The following is a 20696-nucleotide window of genomic DNA, read 5'->3' on the forward strand; positions in this document are numbered from 1 at the left end:
TAGGTTTTTTTAAATGGAACCACCTATATTTTGTTTTTTTATTGAACTAAAATTTTTTCAAGCTTTTCAATGATATATAATACTCTATACTTACCTTCATAATTAACCTCGAAATTAAAAAAACCACATTATTTTATAAGTAGGCTATGATAAATTAAGTGATCGCTTTGCTAGGATACCAGAATAAACAAAGAATTTTGAAAATACTATAATATTAATTATTGACTTATTAAAAAAATGTATCTATTAAATTTTGTTTGCTAAAAACGAAAAATTATTAAAAACTAAACATTATGCAAATATGGCTTCAAGTTACAAGAATTGTTCGAAGTTGTTACCATTTTGATGCACACATTGTTCACAAAGTTTAGTAATGCGTTTAATTGCATTTAGAATAGTTATGGGATGTTGCTGTAAATGTGAAAAAGCATCAGTTACAGCAATTTTCAATTCCAATTTTGTTCGATTCTGGGTACTATATACCCGATTCTTGATATATCCCCATAAAAAGAAGTCCAAAATAGATAAATCAGGTGATCTTGCTGGCCATCGCGTTGGACCATGTGTGCCTATCCACCTACCAGGAAATTCTGCAGTTAGGTAGCGACTCACTAACTGCGCATTATGAGCGGGAGCTCCGTCCTGCTGAAAATAAATATTATTTAGCCGAATAAGAGGAATATCATCCAAAATCTCTGGCAAAGCCTCTTGCAAGATGGCCAAATAGCGATTAGCGCAAAGGTTTCCTTCACATATTTTGTAAACAATTCGTGGCCCAATAATAAAACATGCCACGCTAAAACCAAATTTTCCTTGACGCTCCCGCTCAATTACAATATGTTGGTTTTCTTGATGCCAATGCCTGTTATTATGACGATTATAGATTCCTGTGCTGGTAAAATATGCCTCATCAGACCATATAATAGAGGAACTAAATTCAATATTACTTTGTGCATGGTTCAAATCGATTCGATTTTTTAATTCCAACTTGACATTCAATTTCCCTACATGATGTTTTAGGCGCGGCTTCCACACATCCTAACACGGTAATTTCATTGTTATTCCGATTTTCTTCATTATATTTTTTTGGCCTGGGCATCAAAAAACTTCCATAATTGATCAAATTACGCTTTATTCGCAAAAAAATTTTTGAATTTGGTTGCGCTCTTTCTGGATATCTGAAGTGAAACAATCTGCTAATAAAATGTTATTGCTGATAAATGTTGCATTCTACCTATTTATGTATAATTCAGCAGCTTGATTAACATTTTCATTTGCATGAATGTATCATGCTAGCATGTCATATTTTCCATAATTTTCATAGCGCTCCATTTCAAGAAAGAGTTAATTAAGTTAAGTTAATTAAAGGTAAATAAGTAACACACGACTTATTGTTAGCACAAAATTCAAAATTAAGTTTGACAGTAATCAACTATATTTACTTTGTTTATTCCGGTATCCTAGCAACGCGGTCACTTAATAGACAACCTAAGCCTTGACGTAACAGAGATGGGCGGAGCTTATATCGACTCCAAACATTTTCATAGCTAAGTGTGTTGCTAACGGTAAATCACCATATGCAATTTTTCAATTAGTGTTAAAATAAAATAAACTAAGTGACTTTTTATGACATTTTTATTACGGTTTATCATTAGCAACTGTGGTTAGCAATGAAATTGTTTGGAGTCGATATAAGCTCCGCCCATCTCTGTGACGTCAGGTTAGGCAGTTTATTTATCATTGCCTACTTATAAAATAATGTATTTTATTCAATTTCGAGGTTAATTATAAAGGTAAGTACAGAGTATTATATATCATTGAAAAGCTTGAAAAAAATCCAGTTCAATAAAAAAATAAAATATAGGTGGTTCCATTTAAAAAAACCTAAGTTGTGTTTATAACTCAAAAACCGTGATGACTAGAAAAATTCTACGTGCACCATTGGATTCTCCGTGAAAAAATCTATTAGAACCCGTTTTTACTTTTTTACTAAGTTTCCGGATAGCCGAGATACACGGGGGTGTCTGAAAATCGTAAATTTTGAAATACTCCCTGTATATCAAAAACGAAGAGGTCTATGAAAATTTGGTTTGCGGCATTATAAGTTTCACAAAAAAGTAGCTCAGGTTCGCGAAAACCGCAACTTTCTATCTTTCATAATAACTGAGATATCCTGCAAACCCATCGAAATTTGGACACCCTGTACAAATGAAGAAATCCATAATTTATTTTTTGTGCACGAAAAGTGCGACAAAGTTCTTAGTAGAACTTTCAAAATGTTTAATGAAAATTATCCACATTTATCTCCGATGAAAAAAGGTAAATTTAGAGGAGTAGAAGCAAATTTTTTGCATTTTGGACGAATTAATCACGTGTTAAACTGACCATAAAATGTAGTAGATAATGCAACGGAAGAAGTGAATACCTTGGCTTATTTCGAGCCCAGTCCCAACACCTCAATTCGAGCTGCCAAAAAAGATCTGGGAATCATACTACGAACATTGTCGCGCTTTTCATGTAAAAAAAATAAATTAAGAATTTCTTGATTTGTGTAAATATTACTTTCGTTATTGTTATCGATTTTAACTCTTTTCAGTACTAATATTAAGGGACATAACAGATAATTATTTGCTCACATGCATCAAGTGACGTAAACAAGTGAGTCTTTGACAAGAACTCATTGAGAAGGCTTGTTTTTCATGGCACACTAGGCTAAATATCCATATGATATGTGTGCATTTTTCAAAAAACCCTAATTATCTCCCAAACTATTAATATTAGGTGTGGGTCATATGGGATATAAAAGATGTAGAATGAGACGCCGAAGACGACTAAGTAATAAAATATGGGGGGTGCTATTTAAAAAAATGAAGTTATGGCACTTCCAAATTTTGAAAAGTTAACGTGCCATAGTAAAGTAACCAAACGTTCTAGATAACCGTTCTCGGCACCAAAACATACTCCATCATGTTGTTTAAGCATATTCTGAATCCTAAATTGATATCCCAAAAATCGAGTGTTCTCTGATTTTTTGAACAAATATCTGCCGGAGCAGATTTTTCTAGAAAAATTCGAATAACTCGAGAACGGCCGTATCAAATTGCAAAAAGTAAAGTTATTTATAAACCCTGAAAACAGACAAATCCAAATATGTAAAAATATACAGGTTGTTCCATTTAAAAAAATAAAGTAGGTGGCGACTTCCGGTATAACCGGAAGTGCAAGAAAGCTGAAAATATTTTAGTCGAAGAGATCGTAATTGATAATACTTAAGTCTGAATTCTCAAATTTTTATTTTCGCCAGAACCCCAGAAACGTCTAATGACCGGTCTCGCTGAGACACCCTGTATGTATTGCCATCTTTTGCATTTTTCTCTGATTTTGTGTTTCTATTACGATCCATTAGAGTATGCCCATTAGCATGCTAAACAATTGAATAAGCAGATGTAAAAAAGGGTTATATCACATTTTTTAAAACAGGAGATTAATGGCCAAAAAAAAATTAGTGCACTTGATCCACCACATACTGTGTAAAAACGGAGTTCCAACCTCAAACTGATCGTGTAGATTTGGGACTGGCTTTAAATCTGGTACTTTGTAAGAACGGGCACTTTTTTACAATTTCCATTCTTCGTCAACAGAGACCTCTAGTAGTCTTCTTGCTTTTCCCCCTGTCTACAGTTCCTAAATTTATTATTATTATATTATTGGGTTTAGTAGTAGTACAGAACAAACTTCAAATCAGCTTTCTTAATTGTATCGCCCACAGTGTATTATGCTATGGAATCTGATTCTTTTGACAACAACACTCTAGGTGATCATACAAACATGCGAGCGTTTTGATGCTATCTTCACGCATTATTATTGTTTGCGTTTATGTGCATGTCTCGTCTGATCCTGCCTCCTTAGTGTTTTGAATATGTCAATCTTTCTTCCAGTAATGCTATTCGCCCTGTGTGTCTTTAATTTTTTTATCTAGTTTGTTTAGAATTGTTTTTCATTTTCAATATCTATTTTCATTCTTCTGATTTGTATGGTTATGTTCTTACGTTTTCACTAATGTCAGTGAGTTTCTAAACTTTTTTTCTTATACATATGTAGTCAACTTGATTTCTTAGTATTCTAGTTTGATTATACGCAGGAGAAGTCCATGTATATATATGAAAATTGTTATATTTTCATTGCCATTGACTCTCCATCTGGTCTTAGACGTGTCGTCTCCGTACTCCTGACATCTCAACTGCTCCATGAGGCTTCCTTAGCGTCTGGCCAAATCCAACACCATTTCCTCTCTTTGATTTGGTGATTAATGGGTCGATTTTGTTCTTTCTCACAAGTCTTCATTGGATATCGGCCCATATTTATAATGCATCGCAGACAATGATTAATTTGTTTGACATCCCCTTAGTTACCTTTCATGTTTCATACTCATACAGGAGGACTGATTCTACGTTGCTGTTAAACAAGCGAAGTTCTTTTTTAAATATTCTTTTGGCACAAGAATAAGTTTTTGAAATATTAGTATTAGAGATAGCCCTTCCTTAATTAGATTAAGGTTGATTGCAATTCAACTATTATAATTTGGCAAAAAAAAACCTGTGGTACTCAGAATACATCTTCGAATCGTGTCCAGTCTCTATATATTCTCTGACTCTACATAGTTGATAAAAACTTAGTTTGTTGCTGTTTTGTTATGTAACCTTATTCGTCTTTGAATTACTTTTTCCAATAATTTTGATGTTGTATTGGGATTGGTTTTGTAGCTCTCTACATGTTTTTCTGTTTATTGGGTTTATTAAATACAAAAATATGAGCAAACTTCCAGGAATTGGGAAATTGACTCAACCTAACATATGCATTAATTATCGTTGTAAGCACACCTAATGTTTCAATGTTCGGAACACGATGGAGTAACTTGAAGAATTATTTAATTTTCCATGCTGTTGATGTTGGCAATATTTAGGTAAACATCTCTGTTGATAATACTTCTTCAAGGTACCATTTGTACTTGCACAAACCTGTACTGCCACTTTTAAATTCGGAAACATATTGTTGATTTCTGGTTTTAATGCTGTATTTCGAGTTTTTTTGTCATTTACGTCTTTTTTGTTTTATTAAGTTTTCAATATATTGTGGCGTGGTGTTTGGCTTATATCTTGTAGTGTTTGCGGTTGTCAATATTGTGCTAAGAAAGTTAAAAAAAGTGACTAACACTAGATTAACTTCAGTTATAAAACTTTTATTATATGATAACTAACTTCACATTTAAAATATCAACCTCAATTTTGACATATTTGTAATTTTCATTAAAAATCCTTTAAAATGAGTACAAACACGACATACTTATCTTCAATATTAATGAAGTTACGATCAACTTCCGGTTAAGAATGTCAACGTCAATTTTGACATATTTGTAATCGTCGTGAAAAATCCTTTAAAATGAGTCCAAACATGATACGTTTAATTCCAATATTACTCGAGATACAAGCAACTTCCGGTTTGAAATGTCAATATCATTTTGACATATTCTTAATTTCTATAAAATGTCTTAATATTTGTCATAAAAAGAAAAATATAATAAAAAAAAAATTAAGGTTGGTATTAATATTTAAAAATTAAATTGCTATCTTCATTGTTGCTAACTTCGGGTTTAATGTTTTTATTCTAACTTTTTTGTTTTTTGAGATAAGTGCGTCATGTTTGGACTCGTTTTAAAGGTTTTTTAATGAACATGACAAATATGTCGAAATTGACGTTGACGTTTCAAACCGGAAGTGATTGTATTTCCATTAATATTAAAGTTAAATATGTCGAGTTTGGACTCATTTTAAAGGATTTTTTATAAAGTTGACAAATATGTCAAAATTAAAAGTTGAAAGTTCCAAAAAGTGACTAACACTAGATTAACTTCAGTTATAAAACTTCTATTATATGATAATTAACTTCACGTTTAAAATGTCAACCTCAATTTTGACATATTTGTAATTTTCATTAAAAATCCTTTAAAATGAGTACAAACACGACATACTTATCTTCAATATTAATGAAGTTACTATCAACTTCCGGTTAAGAATGTCAACGTCAATTTTGACATATTTGTAATCGTCGTGAAAAATCCTTTAAAATGAGCCCAAACATGATACGTTTAATTCCAATATTACTCGAGATATAAGCAACTTCCGGTTTGAAATGTCAATGTCATGTTGACATATTCTTAATTTCTATAAAATGTCTTAATATTTGTCACAAAAAGAAAAATATAATAAAAAAAAATCAAAAATTTAGGTTGGTATTAATATTTAAAAATTAAATTGCTATCTTCATTGTTACTAACTTCGGGTTTAATGTTTTTATTCTAACTTTTTTGTTTTTTGAGATAAGTGCGTCATGTTTGGACTCATTTTAAAGGTTTTTTAATGAAGATGACAAATATGTCAAAATTAAAAGTTGAAAATTCAAAAAAGTTACTAACACTAGATTAACTTCAGTTATAAAACTTCTATTATATTTACTACTAACTTCACGTTTAAAATGTCAACCTCAATTTTGACATATTTGTAATTTTCATTAAAAAACCTTTAAAATGAGTACAAACACGACATACTTATCTTCAATATTAATGAAGTTACGATCAACTTCCGGTTAAGAATGTCAACGTCAATTTTGACATATTTGTAATCGTCGTGAAAAATCCTTTAAAATGAGTCCAAACATGATACGTTTAATTCCAATATTACTCGAGATATAAGCAACTTCCGGTTTGAAATGTCAATATCATTTTGACATATTCTTAATTTCTATAAAATGTCTTAATATTTGTCACAAAAGCAAAAAGATAATAAAATAAAAAATTAAGGTTGGTATTAATATTTAAAAATTAAATTGCTATCTTCATTGTTGCTAACTTCGGGTTTAATGTTTTTTATTCAAACTTTTTTGTTTTTTGAGATAAGTGCGTCATGTTTGGACTCATTTTAAAGGTTTTTTAATGAAGATGACAAATATGTCAAAATTGACGTTGACGTTTCAAACCGGAAGTGATTGTATTTCCATTGATATTAAAGTTAAATATGTCGAGTTTGGACTCATTTTAAAGGATTTTTTATAAAGTTGACAAATATGTCAAAATTAAAAGTTGAAAATTCGGACTTTTTGGTAAATAATAGAACTTGGTTGTTATTCAACTTTTATCAATATGGAATCCAATTAATATTATTATTGTGGCAGAAGAGTACTGAAAGAATACGTTTTACAAAGTTTTTATTACAAAATAGAACAGCTTAATTCGAGATTTATATATTACAAATTTAGTTAGTTCGAAATGTAAATTGATGTTCCATCTGGACACAACCGGACGTGAACGATTCTTGGAATCCTTCCAATTAAAAAAATTCAAACTCGTCTCAACGAGTCGCCTTTTGTGTTTGTAAGACCAACCGATTCTTTGTTTTTTTAAGTTTTATTTTTCAAGTCACGTTTATTCATTATCCCAATCCAACAAACAAAAATTTTAACATAAACGACGACACCTCTTGAATATTAATCGATTTAAAAAAATATCAAATTAATTAATTAAATTATCTTTTTCTATTTCAGGTACATGTTACATAGGAAACAAAAACTCAGGAATCCTCCTCGGATTAGTCCTCCTCCCCCAATCCCTTTACTTAATATCCGGAGTAACCCTCCTCGCAATCGGTTCCATTTACGTTATGAAAAAACCCCAAACAGTTTCCGCCGCCCCATTAACCGGAGCAGCCCCAAGAAAAGAATCCGACATATTAGGAGGCCTTTCGACCCTTTACATCATCCCAACGGCTTGCGTTTTGGCCAGTATTTGTTACGAATACAATAATCGCGACGATTGGTTTCGAGGGACCGAAAAACCAGCTCTTTGGGCGTTCCTCCTAAAGCATTTAATGTCGTTATTCGTCGGAGTAAGCACGATTTTTTGGTTATGGTCCAAGAAAACGATCGCCGCGTGGAGGAACGTTTGCAAACGATTGGGGCCCCGAAAACAAATCGCCGTTAAATGTCAAATGCCGCTGGTGGTGACGCATCCCCCGCAGATATCTCATATTTCATCGACGATGACCACCAGTAGTAGACATTCATCGAGATCTCATCCCCATCGAAAACCGAGAATGCCTCAACAACATCATCAACATCAACGAACGTTAAAAACAATTATTTAAAAGGAAATTAAAAAGAAAGAAATGTAAATAGAGCTTTATTTATTCGAGTGTACATTTAAATGTCCCGCCATTAATAGTTCCTTTAATGATCACGGCGATCGCGGCGCTGTTAACGTTTATTTTTTACTTCAAAAAATAATAATAATAATCAAAGCTTTAAATTCGATTAATTAATTATTATTAAAGACTGGCTTTTTTAAATAAATAATTTATTATTTTTTAATACAATACATACCCTTTTTTAGTTTCCTTTTATTTCGTTTATAGGAGAGGGTGTAAAATAGACTTGTACAGTTCATTAAAAAAAAAAAAAAAAACATCAATAAACCGCGTTTTAATTAATTATTTTGATGTAAATAAATAAATTAATTTTTATTTTAAATTTCGGTTGGTAATAATGACCTTGAGAATTGTAACGTCAATATTTTTTAATTCTAATTGAATTTTTTTAATTGAAAGTATGTATTATACTATTTCACTTTGTTTATAATTATTGAAAAGTATATTTATTAATGGAATTTAATTTTCAATAAGTATAATTAAAATTATTTATAAACGTTAAACGTTGTAATTTAGCTGTATATGATGTGTGATAATTACATAATTGTTTAAATTTAAGTCTTTTTTTGTAATAAATCTTTTTTTTATTTTATTTGTTATTAATTATTAATTAATATTAAAATTTATTTTTTTTTATTTTAATTATTCAAAGTTGGCAAAACTGATTTTTCTTAAACGTCAATCAATTAGCTTTGTTTACATCTCGAGTGTGAAAGTGATTGTGAAAAATGTGTTATTTTATTTATATTGGGTAAGTTAATAAGTTTGTTTAATTAATTTAACGTCTCAAAATCAATCAATTTAGTTATTAATATCGATATTGATGTTTATTTTGCCAAAAAAAAAATTTGAGGTTATGAACGATTGACGTTTGGCATAAAATTGAATAAAAAGATTTCACCCTTGAATTTCTTGCGGTGTTTCAACGCAAGCGCGTTGAAAATTTATCGACTTGTCTCTCCACATCCACAACACGGTATCATTACTACGGCAGTTACAAATTTGCAGCGGGGTTCTTCGTGTCCTACAAATTCCGTCTCTAACAACCCCCCTTTCTATAATCCAGTAGCTAACCAGACGCGTGTCGGAAATAAGGTTCGCGTGATATACCCCTTTCTCGCAGTTTTTTCCGGTCAGTTTCCGACATGAAAAGCGCACACCTTGTACAATCAACGTTTTAACCGTTTAATTTAAAAAGAAAAAATAAAACAAACAAAGAAGAAAATCAGATTTTTTTTAATCGATGATTTTATTGGAATGAGAAAGGAGATGAATGTTAAAAATGAAACTTCCCGAGAAAAGTCGTGGGCATTTTTTGAATCAAACGCAAAATGTAACCCATCCGTGGGTAAGACCCATAAATTAATTAATTAATTTTAATAAATCAAAATTGATTTATTTATTTTTTAATAAATTTAGGTTGCAACGTTTTTGGTTTTTGTTGGGATTGGAATTTTCGCAATCGCCGCCTTTTGGATCAAAAGATGCAAGTAAGTGCTAAAAGAATTAATTTTAAACTAGTAATAAATATTGCGTTATCTCTTTTAACCATCGCGTAATTAACAATTATAAGCACGTAAATAATTAACGAGTTAACGACGTGAGTGAGCGAGAAATTAAAAAAGTGGGCGTCGAAAATAAAATTCAAATTAACCTCATTTTTCATGGGCTTAACAAACCGAAACTGCGGTGTAATTACGCCGTTCAATTTTGCATTCTAGGTGAAGTACTAGTTTTTGCTTTTTTTTGTTAAAAACATTTAAATGTCTGACATTTTAAATGTCAACCGTCAATATTAATTTTGACAAGTATGAAATTAGTCATAAATGTCTTCGTATTCAGAAAATCTTGGATACGTTCTGATTTGTTTAAAATATTAATACCCTTCCTCACGAGAAGGTGTAAATGAGGATTTTCCCAAATAATCTCCAATACTTTCGAAGAAATTTAATATTTATATACTTTCTCTTCTTTATAATACCTGTCAATGTCAGATTTTAATAATTTCTGTTGATTCACTGACGTTTATTGTGACATAACTTGATTTAAAAACATGATATAACAAAAATTCCCTATTAATCTTACCAACTTAAAATAATTTGACACCTCTCAAATCATATATATTATATTATATATATTGACAGCTTGACAAATCAAGTAGGAGTAGCATAAAGTAGCTGGTATTGCATTTTCTTTTACTTTATTCAGTAGAGATTTCGGATCTAGTTATTAGTATTTAGTTTGTGTTTCATAACTGTTCTAACTGGCTGCAAAATGTCATTGCGAAAATTAATTTGAAAATTGGTGATAAAACATCGAAAAGGAAAGAAATCTTACGATGAAATTGCGATAATTCCAATAGTACTTCATTTGAGCCAGATTTAAATACTATTCTTCGAACGCGTCAAATTCCATTTTATTTGTCAACTCTGTATAGTTGCTTTTCTTTATTATACCTGTCAATGTCACTTTAAAATGTTTTACAAAGACGAATACATTTTATTTCATTTATTTGAGTAAAAACATCGAAAACTGTTGGAATTAGGTTATGTCACATTGACGTTTGATGTGACAACTTGATTTCAAAACATGACATAAAAAAAATCCCTGTTAATCTAACCAACTGTCGCCAATTGTTACCAACTTAAAATAATTTGACAGCTGTTATAGATAAAAAAATATATAGGTTATTTTTAATAAATTAAATTAATTTCTTTTAATATTAATTCAAAAACAATTCCACGAAGAAGAATACGATAACAAGATTGTTCGTTTATCGATCGCGTGCTACTTAAAAAATGTAAAATGAAACGAAGAATATTTCAAATAATACTTATTTAGAATTAGACGAACAATAATTTTAGTTAATAACATTTTTCAAAATATCCGCTAGGTTTCGCTGTGTACTGGTATCGAAAACCAGTTTTTTTAGGTTATGTTATTAATTATTGTTTGTATCGAAAAATGTTTCAAATAATACTTATTCAGAATTGGACGGACAACAATTTTGGTTAATAACATTTTTCAAAATATCCGCTAGGTGTCGCTGTGTACTTGTATGGAAAACCAATTTTTTTAGGTTATGCTCTTAATTATTGTTTGTATCGGAAAATGTTTCAAGTAATACTTGTTCAGAATTAGATGGAAAACAATTCTTGTTAATAAAATTATCCAAAATATCCGCTAGGTGTCGCTGTATACTGGTATAAAAAACCAATTTTTTTAGGTTATGTTCTTAATTATGGGTTGTATCGAAAAATGTTTTAAATAATATTTATTCAGAATTAACAGAGAGCAATTTCTGTTAACAACATTTTTCAAAATATTTGCTAGGTGACGCTATGTACTGGTAAAGAAAACCAGTTTTTTTAGATTATGTTCTTAATTATTGTCTGTATCAAAGAATGTTTCAAATAATACTTATTCACAATTGGATGGAGAACAATTTTTGTTAACAACATTTTTCAAAATATCCACTAGGTGTCGCTGTGTACTGGTATTAAAAAGCAGTTTTTTTTGGTTATGTAGTTAATTATGGGTTGTATCGAAAAATGTTTCAAATAGTACTTATTCAGAATTGGACGGAGAACAATTTTTGTTAACAACATTTTTCAAAATATCCGCTAGGTGTCGCTGTGTACTGGTATCGAAAACCAGTTTTTTTAGATTATGTTCTTAATTATTGTTTGTATTAAAGAATGTTTCAAATAATACTTTTTCAGAATTGAACGGAGAACAATTTTTGTTAACAACATTTTTCAAAATATCCGCTAGGTATCGTTGTATACTGGCATGGAAAACCAATTTTTTTAGGTTATGCTTTTAATTATTGTTTGTAGCGGAAAATGTTTCAAGTAATACTTGTTCAGAATTGGATGGAAAACAATATTTGTAGACAACATTTTTCAAAAGATCCGCTAGGTATCGCTGTGTATTGGTATGGAAAACCAGTTTTTTAGGTTATGTTAATAATTATGGATTGCATTGAAGAATGTTTCAAATAATACTTATTCAGAATTGGACGGAGAACAATTTTTGTTAATAACATTTTTCAAAATATCCGCTAGGTGTCGCTGTGTACTGACATGGAAAACCAATTTTTTTAGGTTATGCTCTTAATTATTGTTTGTAGCGGAAAGTGTTTCAAATAATACTTGTTCACAATTGGATAGCAAACAGTATTTATTAATAGCATTTTTCAAAATATCCGCTAGGTTTCGCTGTGTACTGGTATCGAAAACCAGTTTTTTTAGATTATGTTCTTAATTATTGTTTGTATTAAAGAATGTTTCAAATAATACTTATTCAGAATTGGACGGAAAACAATTTTTGTTAACAACATTTTTCAAAATATCTACTAGGTGTCGCTATGTATTGGTATGGAAAACCAAGTTTTTTAGGTTATGTTAATAATTATGGATTGTATCGAAAAATGTTTCAAATAATAATTATTCAGAATTGGACGGAGAACAATTTTTGTTAACAACATTTTTCAAAATATCCGCTAGGTGTCGCTGTGTATTGGTATGGAAAACCAAATTTTTAGGTTATGTTAATAATTATGGATTGTATCGCAAAATGTTTCAAATAATACTTATTCAGGATTGGACAGAAAACAATTTTTGTTAACAACATTTTTCAACATATCCACTAGGTGTCGCTGTGTACTAGTATGAAAAACCAGTTTTTTTGGTTATGTAGTGAATTATGGGTTGTATCGAAAAATGTTTCAAATAATACTTATTCAGAATTGAACGGAGAACAATTTTGGTAACAACATTTTTCAAAATATCCACTAGGTGTCGCTGTGTACTGGTATGAAAAACCAGTTTTTTTTTGTTATGTAGTTAATTATGGGTTGTATTGAAAAACGTTTCAAATAATACTTATTCAGAATTGGATGGAGAACAATTTTTGTTAACAACATTTTTCAAAATATCCGCTAGGTGTCGCTGTGTACTGGTATGAAAAACCAATTTTTTTAGGTTATGTTCTTAATTATAGGTTGTATCGGAAAATGTTATAACCACTTATAGATCCGATTTAGCAAGCAACACCTTGGTATTTATAGCAATATCTCGGTTTTTAGCTGTAACTGGACGTCCTTTCATTTCTTCGCTGTAGTCGCCAGTGTTAGTTATAAAAGCACCTTGGTACACAAATTGGTCAACTACAACATTCTTAATATCGTTTTTCCCGAGTTGTCGGTCTATTATCATTATTATTACCTTACATTGAATATTTATATAGTTTCTTTTCTTTATAATACCTGTCAATGTGATTTTTTGAATTTCTGTTGGTATTAATTAAATTTTTTTTAAATTCATTTCCGAGATTTCTTAAATAATAATTATTATCAATAACTTTTAGCAACTTAATAAACAACTTTAAATTAAATAAATCAATTATAGTATAAATATCGAGAAGTGTTGAAATTAGGTTATGTCACACTGACGTTTGTTGTGACATTGATTTAAAAACATGATATAACAAAAATTCCCTATTAATCTTACCAACTGTTACCAACTTAAATTAATTTGACAGCTGTTTTAGACAAAAAGAAAATATAGGTTATTTTCAATAAATTAAATTAATTTCATTTAAAATTAATTAAAAAAAAATTCCTCGAGAAGCCTTTCGAATACGATAACAAGATTGTTCGTTTATCGATCAGGTTTCAATCAGGTATGAGTTTAAAAAAAATTAACTTGGCTACTTGTAAAAGTGCTTCGAATGTGATGAAACGTGTTTAACTCTCCACTTGGTTGCATCGAAAATGTTTAATTTTTATCAAAACATGAATAAAAAAGACGATCAAGATAAAGGTGAAGAGGTAATTGGTCACGATCGGTTTTACCAAGAAAGACCGTCGCGATCGAGCGTCCGCAAGAAGAAAAAAATCACAAAAAGAACGAAAAGCGTCGCTGAAATTCCTCAATTAACCGACTCGGCCGTTCAGAAACGCAACGCTTTTTCGCTGAGCAGAAGTAGAAGCTCGGAAAACACGACGAAATCCATGAACGAATTAATCACGTGCAACATTTTTCTTAGACGGTAAATAAATTAATACTATAAAATGTTTCTAGAAATAAATACGAATCGATTTGCCGCGAATAATTTATAAATAACGATTTTTCTACAATTCAAGTAGTTTCGAGTATCGATTCGACAAATAATAAATGGGAGGGTCTTAAATCAAATGGGGTATAAATTAAAACTTATCAAATTGTAGAGATCAAGTAATTATTATTCCCCGTTGGTCATAAATTCACGTTTAATTTCCGAAACGCTGAACAAAGGGGCTTTCTATGAACAGGAAATTGAATAATTGAGGTTCTTCATCAACGATCGTGATGAAATCGTTTATTGTTTAATAACCAACACTGAAAATGATTAATACTGATTAATTAATTTAGTTTTTATAATAATGATGCAATTTGGTACTAAATATCAATTAAAATTAGAATTAACTCAATTAATAAAAAATTTCCATCTAGTGTCGTCGACGTAATTAAATTTACAGTATCCTGTAAGTTACGGGGCGGTAGGTAAAATCTAAAAAGGTAATAATTAAACAAGAAGATAACTTCTGGTATTTAAAAACAAATAATTTTTTAATATGTAACATTCTAACAAGTCAAACTTTTCAAAATTTTCGTAATTCATTAAAATATGAGCGCCATCTATCAATAATTTATTAAGTCATTTAATAATAATATTAAATATTAATAAAAAATGTGAAATAACGCTATCTATTCCAACTTTTGTGTAAAACAAATATAAATTAAATAGTTTAACTATATTTGTTTGAAATATTAGAAGTACGTTTTTTTAATTTTTAGTTATAATTTACAGGAAACTGTAAATTTAATTTCTTCGACGACACTAAAAGATAAATTTATTTTTAAACAATAAGATATAGACCTGTCAAACCCTATATTTTTGTAATTAGCAAAAAATTCTCTCAAGATAATTGCACTTGCTGGTTTTACGATATTTTCAATTTTGGGCTCTAGCGGAAAAACAAAAGACGATAGCGCTATGAGGTTTTCGGCATTAGAAGTTTCTCGAAAAACGAGATCATGACATGTAAGCTACTTTTTTTCTAACTCTTACAGTTTCCGAATTAGTCTATTCGGACATCGAATTTGAACCACCCTGTACTGGTATGGAAAACTAGTTTTTTTAGGTTATGTTATTAATTATAGATTGTATCGAAAAACGTTTCAAATAATACTTATTCAGAATTTGACGGAAAACAATTTTTGTTAATAAATTTTTTTTAAATATCCGCTAGGTGTCGCTGTGTACTGGTATGGAAAACCAGTTTTTTTAGGTTATGTTAATAATTATAGGTTGTATCGAAAAATGTTTCAAATAATACTTGTTCAGAATTAGATGGAAAACAATTCTTGTTAATAAAATTATCCAAAATATCCGCTAGGTGTCGCTGTATACTGGTATAAAAAACCAATTTTTTTAAGTTATGTTCTTAATTATTGTTTGTATCGAGAAATGTTTCAAATAATACTAGTTCAGAGTTGGACGGAGAACAATTTTTGTTAATAAAATTATCCAAAATATCCGCTAGGTGACGCTGTATACTGGTATGGAAAACATTTTTTTTAGGTTATGTTAATAATTATAGGTTGTATCGAAAAATGTTTCAAATAATACTTATTCAGAATTAAATGGAGAACAATTTTTGTTAATAACATTTTTCTAGATATCCGCTAGGTATCGCTGTGTATCGATATGGAAAACCAGTTTCTTTAGGTTATGTTAATAATCATAGGTTGTATCAAAAATGTTTCAAATAATACTTATTCAGAATTAAATGGAGAACAATTTTTGTAAATAACATTTTTCAAAATATTCGCTAGGTGTCGCTGTGTACTGGTATGGAAAACCAGTTTTTTTAGGTTATGTTAATAATTATAGGTTGTATCGAAAAATGTTTCAAATAATACTTATTCAGAATTAGACGAAAAACAATTTTCATTAATAAAATTTTTTTAAATATCCACTACTTGTGTATTGGTATGAAAAACCAATTTTTTTAGGTTATGTTCTTTATTATTGTTTGTATCGGGAAATGTTTCAAATAATACTTGTTCAAAGTTGGACGGAGAACAATTTTTATTAATAAAATTATCCAAAATATCCGCTAGGTATCGCTGTGTATTGATATGGAAAACCAGTTTCTTTAGGTTATGTTAATAATCATAGGTTGTATCGAAAAATGTTTCAAATAATACTTATTCAGAATTAAATGGAGAATAATTTTTGTTAATAACATTTTTCAAAATATCCGCTAGGTGTCGCTGTGTACTGGCATGGAAAACCAGTTTTTTTAGGTTATGTTAATAATCATAGGTTGTATCGAAAAATGTTCCAAATAATACTTATTCAGAATTAGACGGAGAACAATTTTCACTAATAAAATTTTTTTTAATTTCCACTAGTTGTCGTGTATTGGTATGAAAAACCAATTTTTTTAGGTTATGTTCTTAATTATTGTTTGTATCGAGAAATGTTTCAAATAATACTTGTTTAGAGTTGGACACAGAACAATTTTTGTTAATAAAGTTATCCAAAATATCCGCTAGGTGTCTCTGTGTACTGGTATGAAAAACCAATTTTTTTAGGTTATATTTTTAATTATTGTTTGTATCGGAAAATGTTTCAACTAATACTTGTTCAGAATTGTACAGAGAACAATTTTTGCTAAGAAAATTATCCAAAATATCCGTTAGGTGTCGCTGTGTACTAGTATAGAAAACCAGTTTCTTTAGGTTATGTTAATAATCATAAGTTGTATCGAAAAATGTTTCAAATAATACTTATTCAGAATTAAATGGAGAACAATTTTTGTTAATAACATTTTTCAAAATATCCGCTAGGTATCGCTGTGTACTGGTATGGAAAACCAGTTTTTTTAGGTTATGTTAATTATTATAGGTTGTATCGAGAAATGTTTCAAATAATAGTTATTCAGAATTAAATGGAGAACAATTTTTGTTAATAACATTTTTCAAAATATTCGCTAGGTATCGCTGTGTACTGGTATGGAATACCAGTTTCTTTAGGTTATGTTAATAATCATAAGTTGTATCGAAAAATATTTCAAATAATACTTATTCAGAATTAAATGGAGAACAATTTTTGTTAATAACATTTTTCAAAATATTCGCTAGGTATCGCTGTGTACTGGTATAAAAAACCAGTTTTTTTAGGTTATGTTAATTATTATAGGTTGTATCGAAAAATGTTTCAAATAATACTTATTCAGAATGAAATGGAAAACAATTTTTGTTAATAACATTTTTCAAAATATCCGCTAGGTATCGCTGTGTACTGATATGGAAAACCAGTTTTTTTAGGTTATGTTAATAATTATAGGTTGTATCGAAAAATGTTTCAAATAATACTTATTCAGAATTAAATGGAGAACAATTTTTGTTAATAATTTTTTTTAAATATTCGCTAGGTATCGCTGTGTATTGGTATGGAAAACCAGTTTTTTTAGGTTATGTTCTTAATTAATGTTTGTATCGAGAAATATTTCAAATAATACTTGTGCAGAATTGAACGGAGAACAATTTTTGCTAAGAAAATTATCCAAAATATCCGCTAGGTGTCGCTGTGTACTGGTATGGAAAACCAGTTTCTTTAGGTTATGTTAATAATTATAGGTTGTATCGAAAAATGTTTCAAATAATACTTATTCAGAATGAAATGAAGAACAGTTTTTGTTAATAAAATTTTTTTAAATATCCGCTAGGTGTCGCTGTGTAGTGGTATGGAAAACCAGTTTTTAGATGTCACAAAAGTCACGATATTTCTGTTGATCAAAATAGTACGGAAGCACGTAGAACGATAAAATTTGGTATAAATTTTATTCAAACATCAACAAACAACAATGTAAAATCAAAACTCAAAGTATCTACCCTTCGTCTTAACACAATCTGTTAAATTCATCTCATTTCAATATCGTGATCGTTCTATGCCTTCGAAAGGACGCACTTCGGACTGTTGAATTTCTTGTGAGGAGTAGTCTCTTCTTGTAGGAAAAGTAGAGGGGTTTCAAATCAGGTCATTTTAGTCTTGAGTTCTGTTGCAATGTCTAGGGGCGTATATTAAAGTAAAACTGGCTTCAAGAAAGTACTTCGTTCGTCAGAATCTCATCAAGGTAGTTTATTTATTAATTATTAATTAATTAAATTAAATTAAATTATTAATTATTTTTTATTTCAATTTAGATCGAGTAGTCCAAAACACGAATACAGCGCGTTAAGATTGGATGTTGGCGCGGATAAAGTAAAATACGAACGAGAATTGCGAGATGGAATGTACACAACATGCAGCCAATATTTGGGGAATCACGATCGATACGAATTAAGGACGCATTTAGGAAATATTGGGTCAAGATCCGATAAACATTGGTATATTTTAAATTTCTATTTCATTAATATCGATTTAATTCTAATAATTTTAGGTTCATCGTGCAAGATAAAAAATTAGACGCTCCGCGTTTATTAACATTGGTAACTTTACCACCATCGTGTCCAATAGAGCCGTCCGTTCTGACGAAAGAAACCGTCTTATCGTTATTTCGAAGCTTACAACATCCTTACATCCACCCCGTTTTAGACGTGGAGTTTTGGGATAAAGGCGTTGCTCTCGTCAGCCCTTTAAATCCATCCGGTAGCTTAAGGGATATCATTTATAACTCCGCGTGGCAAGAAGAGTATCATTATAAGTATCATAGTCGCGGGGAAGGACTTCCTTTAAGACAAGTTAATTCTAAATCAATTCATTAATTAATATTAAATTAATTTATTTTTAATTTTAGATCCAATGTCTTGGGAGGCAAATTTTAGAAGCACTTTTATTTTTAAAAAATCGCCACTTTCCCCCATTCCACCACCTAACTTCGTCAAATATCATCATACAAAACGGCGTTGCGCGTTTGGCGGCTTTAGAAAATCCCCTTTTTGGGTTACCCCCTAAAAATGGGGCTGAAAACGTCGCTTTCGGGCGGATTTTGTACGAAATGACCGTTGGTTACGAAATTTCGTCACATCACCACTTCGACGTCGAACTTGCAAGTTTTCCCAAAATCGCTGAAGTTTTACAACTTATTTTTAAACGCAATTTAAGCGTTGAAGAGATTTTGCGTTGCGATTTATTTCGGGGGGTCGAATTGAGGGAGTTGAGAGGCGCAAATACGAGCTTTACGATGCCTGGGGATGTTTTGGAGTTGTTGGAGAACGTGAGATGCGTCCCGGATAAAATGATAATAAATAAAAGGTGATTTATTCGAATTTTTAAGTGAATTAATTATTTATTTTTTGATTTGTGTTAGTCATGAATATTTTAATCCTTTGGATAATTAGTAAAGTTAAAAAATTAGACAAATAAGAGTAAGTAAGTAGTAGTTTTTGAATGCTTATTTTAGATGGAGTTGATTTAGATTAGATTTTTTCTCCTTCTTAGTAAGGCGGTTTCTTTTGCGAGGATTTTGGAGGATATAATCGAAGAGGAACCCGACTCAGTTTCGCTAGAAATCGTAGAATCTCGGTAGTGAATTAAACAAAATCAAAAAAAAATAGCCAAAAGTCTTATGGACCAAAAAAAAAGACTATTTTCAATACTTCAATGTTTAAATTAACACAGAAATAGCAAAATACGTAATTTGCACTTAAATTAATTAAATAAATCAAGATGTACAATATGCAGGCTGTTTTAAATCGAATCAAAATATTTTTCTTGAGCAATAAAAATTAATAACACCCTGTGTATTAATTAATTAAACCTAAAAGGCAGAAACTTTTCACCTAATCGATAATTAATTAATTAATTAGCTTTTTTAATTAATTCGTAGATTAAAATAGATTTAATTTGTGTTAATTTAGACTTAATTTAGAGCTAATTATAGTTACATATCCCAAACCGTCCCAAAAAACACTAATTTAAAAACAAAAAAAAATTATTAATAAAAATAAACCAAAAGCAATCAAATGTCAATTCTCGTTTCGCTTAAATAATAATATTCTAGACATCATCGAGGCGAGCGTTACAAGAAAATTTATAACTTGGTTCAAGTGACGGGAAAGACCGTTATTCAAATTAAGAAGATGAAGGAAGTTAATTGATTTAGTTTTGTTTATACGTAGAGTTGAAATAAATTATTATTAATTAAACCTTATTGTGTTATTTGTTGAAAAATTCCTAAAAAGGAAAATTAAATTTGGATGGAAATTTAAAACTGTGACGTTGGACTTAATCAAAAATAATATCCTAGCGACATCTATCATTCAATAGCAGAACTAATCCTGTAAAATCGAAAGCGCTCTTTTGCAACTCCCCAATTAATTCTGCTGTTGAATAACTTTATTATATTACTTTATTAACTTGAAAGTGGTTGTTGCTAATTCT

The 20696-nt window shown here is 29.9% G+C and overlaps 2 protein-coding genes across 7 annotated transcripts in view; both read left to right on the forward strand.

Moving 5' to 3' along the window:
• The window catches only part of LOC111420014 (frizzled-4-like), a 72007-nt gene extending 63160 nt beyond the window's left edge, over positions 1–8847 (forward strand). For both annotated transcript variants that reach the window (XM_071196059.1, XM_071196058.1), the window contains exon 7: positions 7597–8847. In XM_071196059.1, coding sequence (XP_071052160.1) covers positions 7597–8195 — 599 coding nt within the window. In that variant the 3' untranslated portion in view covers positions 8196–8847. The remainder of the gene's footprint in view (positions 1–7596) is intronic.
• Positions 8848–9123: 276 nt separating this feature from the next.
• LOC111420005 (Slowpoke binding protein) lies at positions 9124–20461 on the forward strand. Of its 5 annotated transcripts, none has more exons than XM_071196068.1 (6): positions 9124–9603; positions 9675–9745; positions 18518–18700; positions 18754–19054; positions 19111–19568; positions 20317–20461. In XM_071196068.1, the coding sequence occupies exons 1-6, from the start codon at positions 9529–9531 to the stop codon at positions 20411–20413; spliced, it is 1185 nt and encodes a 394-aa protein (XP_071052169.1). In that variant the 5' UTR covers positions 9124–9528; the 3' UTR covers positions 20414–20461. The 5 variants fall into 5 exon arrangements, with proteins under 5 accessions (XP_071052169.1, XP_071052165.1, XP_071052167.1 ...); XM_071196066.1 differs by lacking the exons at positions 9124–9603; positions 9675–9745; positions 20317–20461 and adding exons at positions 13894–14309; positions 19624–19685; positions 19755–19831; XM_071196067.1 differs by lacking the exons at positions 9124–9603; positions 9675–9745; positions 20317–20461 and adding exons at positions 13894–14309; positions 19624–19681; positions 19755–19827.
• The last annotated feature ends 235 nt before the right edge of the window (positions 20462–20696 follow it).

This window comes from Onthophagus taurus, chromosome 5 (assembly GCF_036711975.1).
Source record: "Onthophagus taurus isolate NC chromosome 5, IU_Otau_3.0, whole genome shotgun sequence".
Taxonomy (NCBI): domain Eukaryota; kingdom Metazoa; phylum Arthropoda; class Insecta; order Coleoptera; family Scarabaeidae; genus Onthophagus; species Onthophagus taurus.

Coding starts and splice junctions, on each gene's coding strand:
- LOC111420005 (XM_071196064.1), top strand. CDS start 14,032: ATGTTTAATTTTTATCAAAACATGAATAAAAAAGACGATCAAGATAAA. Junction 19,055..19,110: donor AAGGACTTCCTTTAAGACAA/GTTAATTCTAAA, acceptor TTTTAATTTTAG/ATCCAATGTCTTGGGAGGCA. Junction 19,569..20,316: donor AAAATGATAATAAATAAAAG/GTGATTTATTCG, acceptor ATAATATTCTAG/ACATCATCGAGGCGAGCGTT.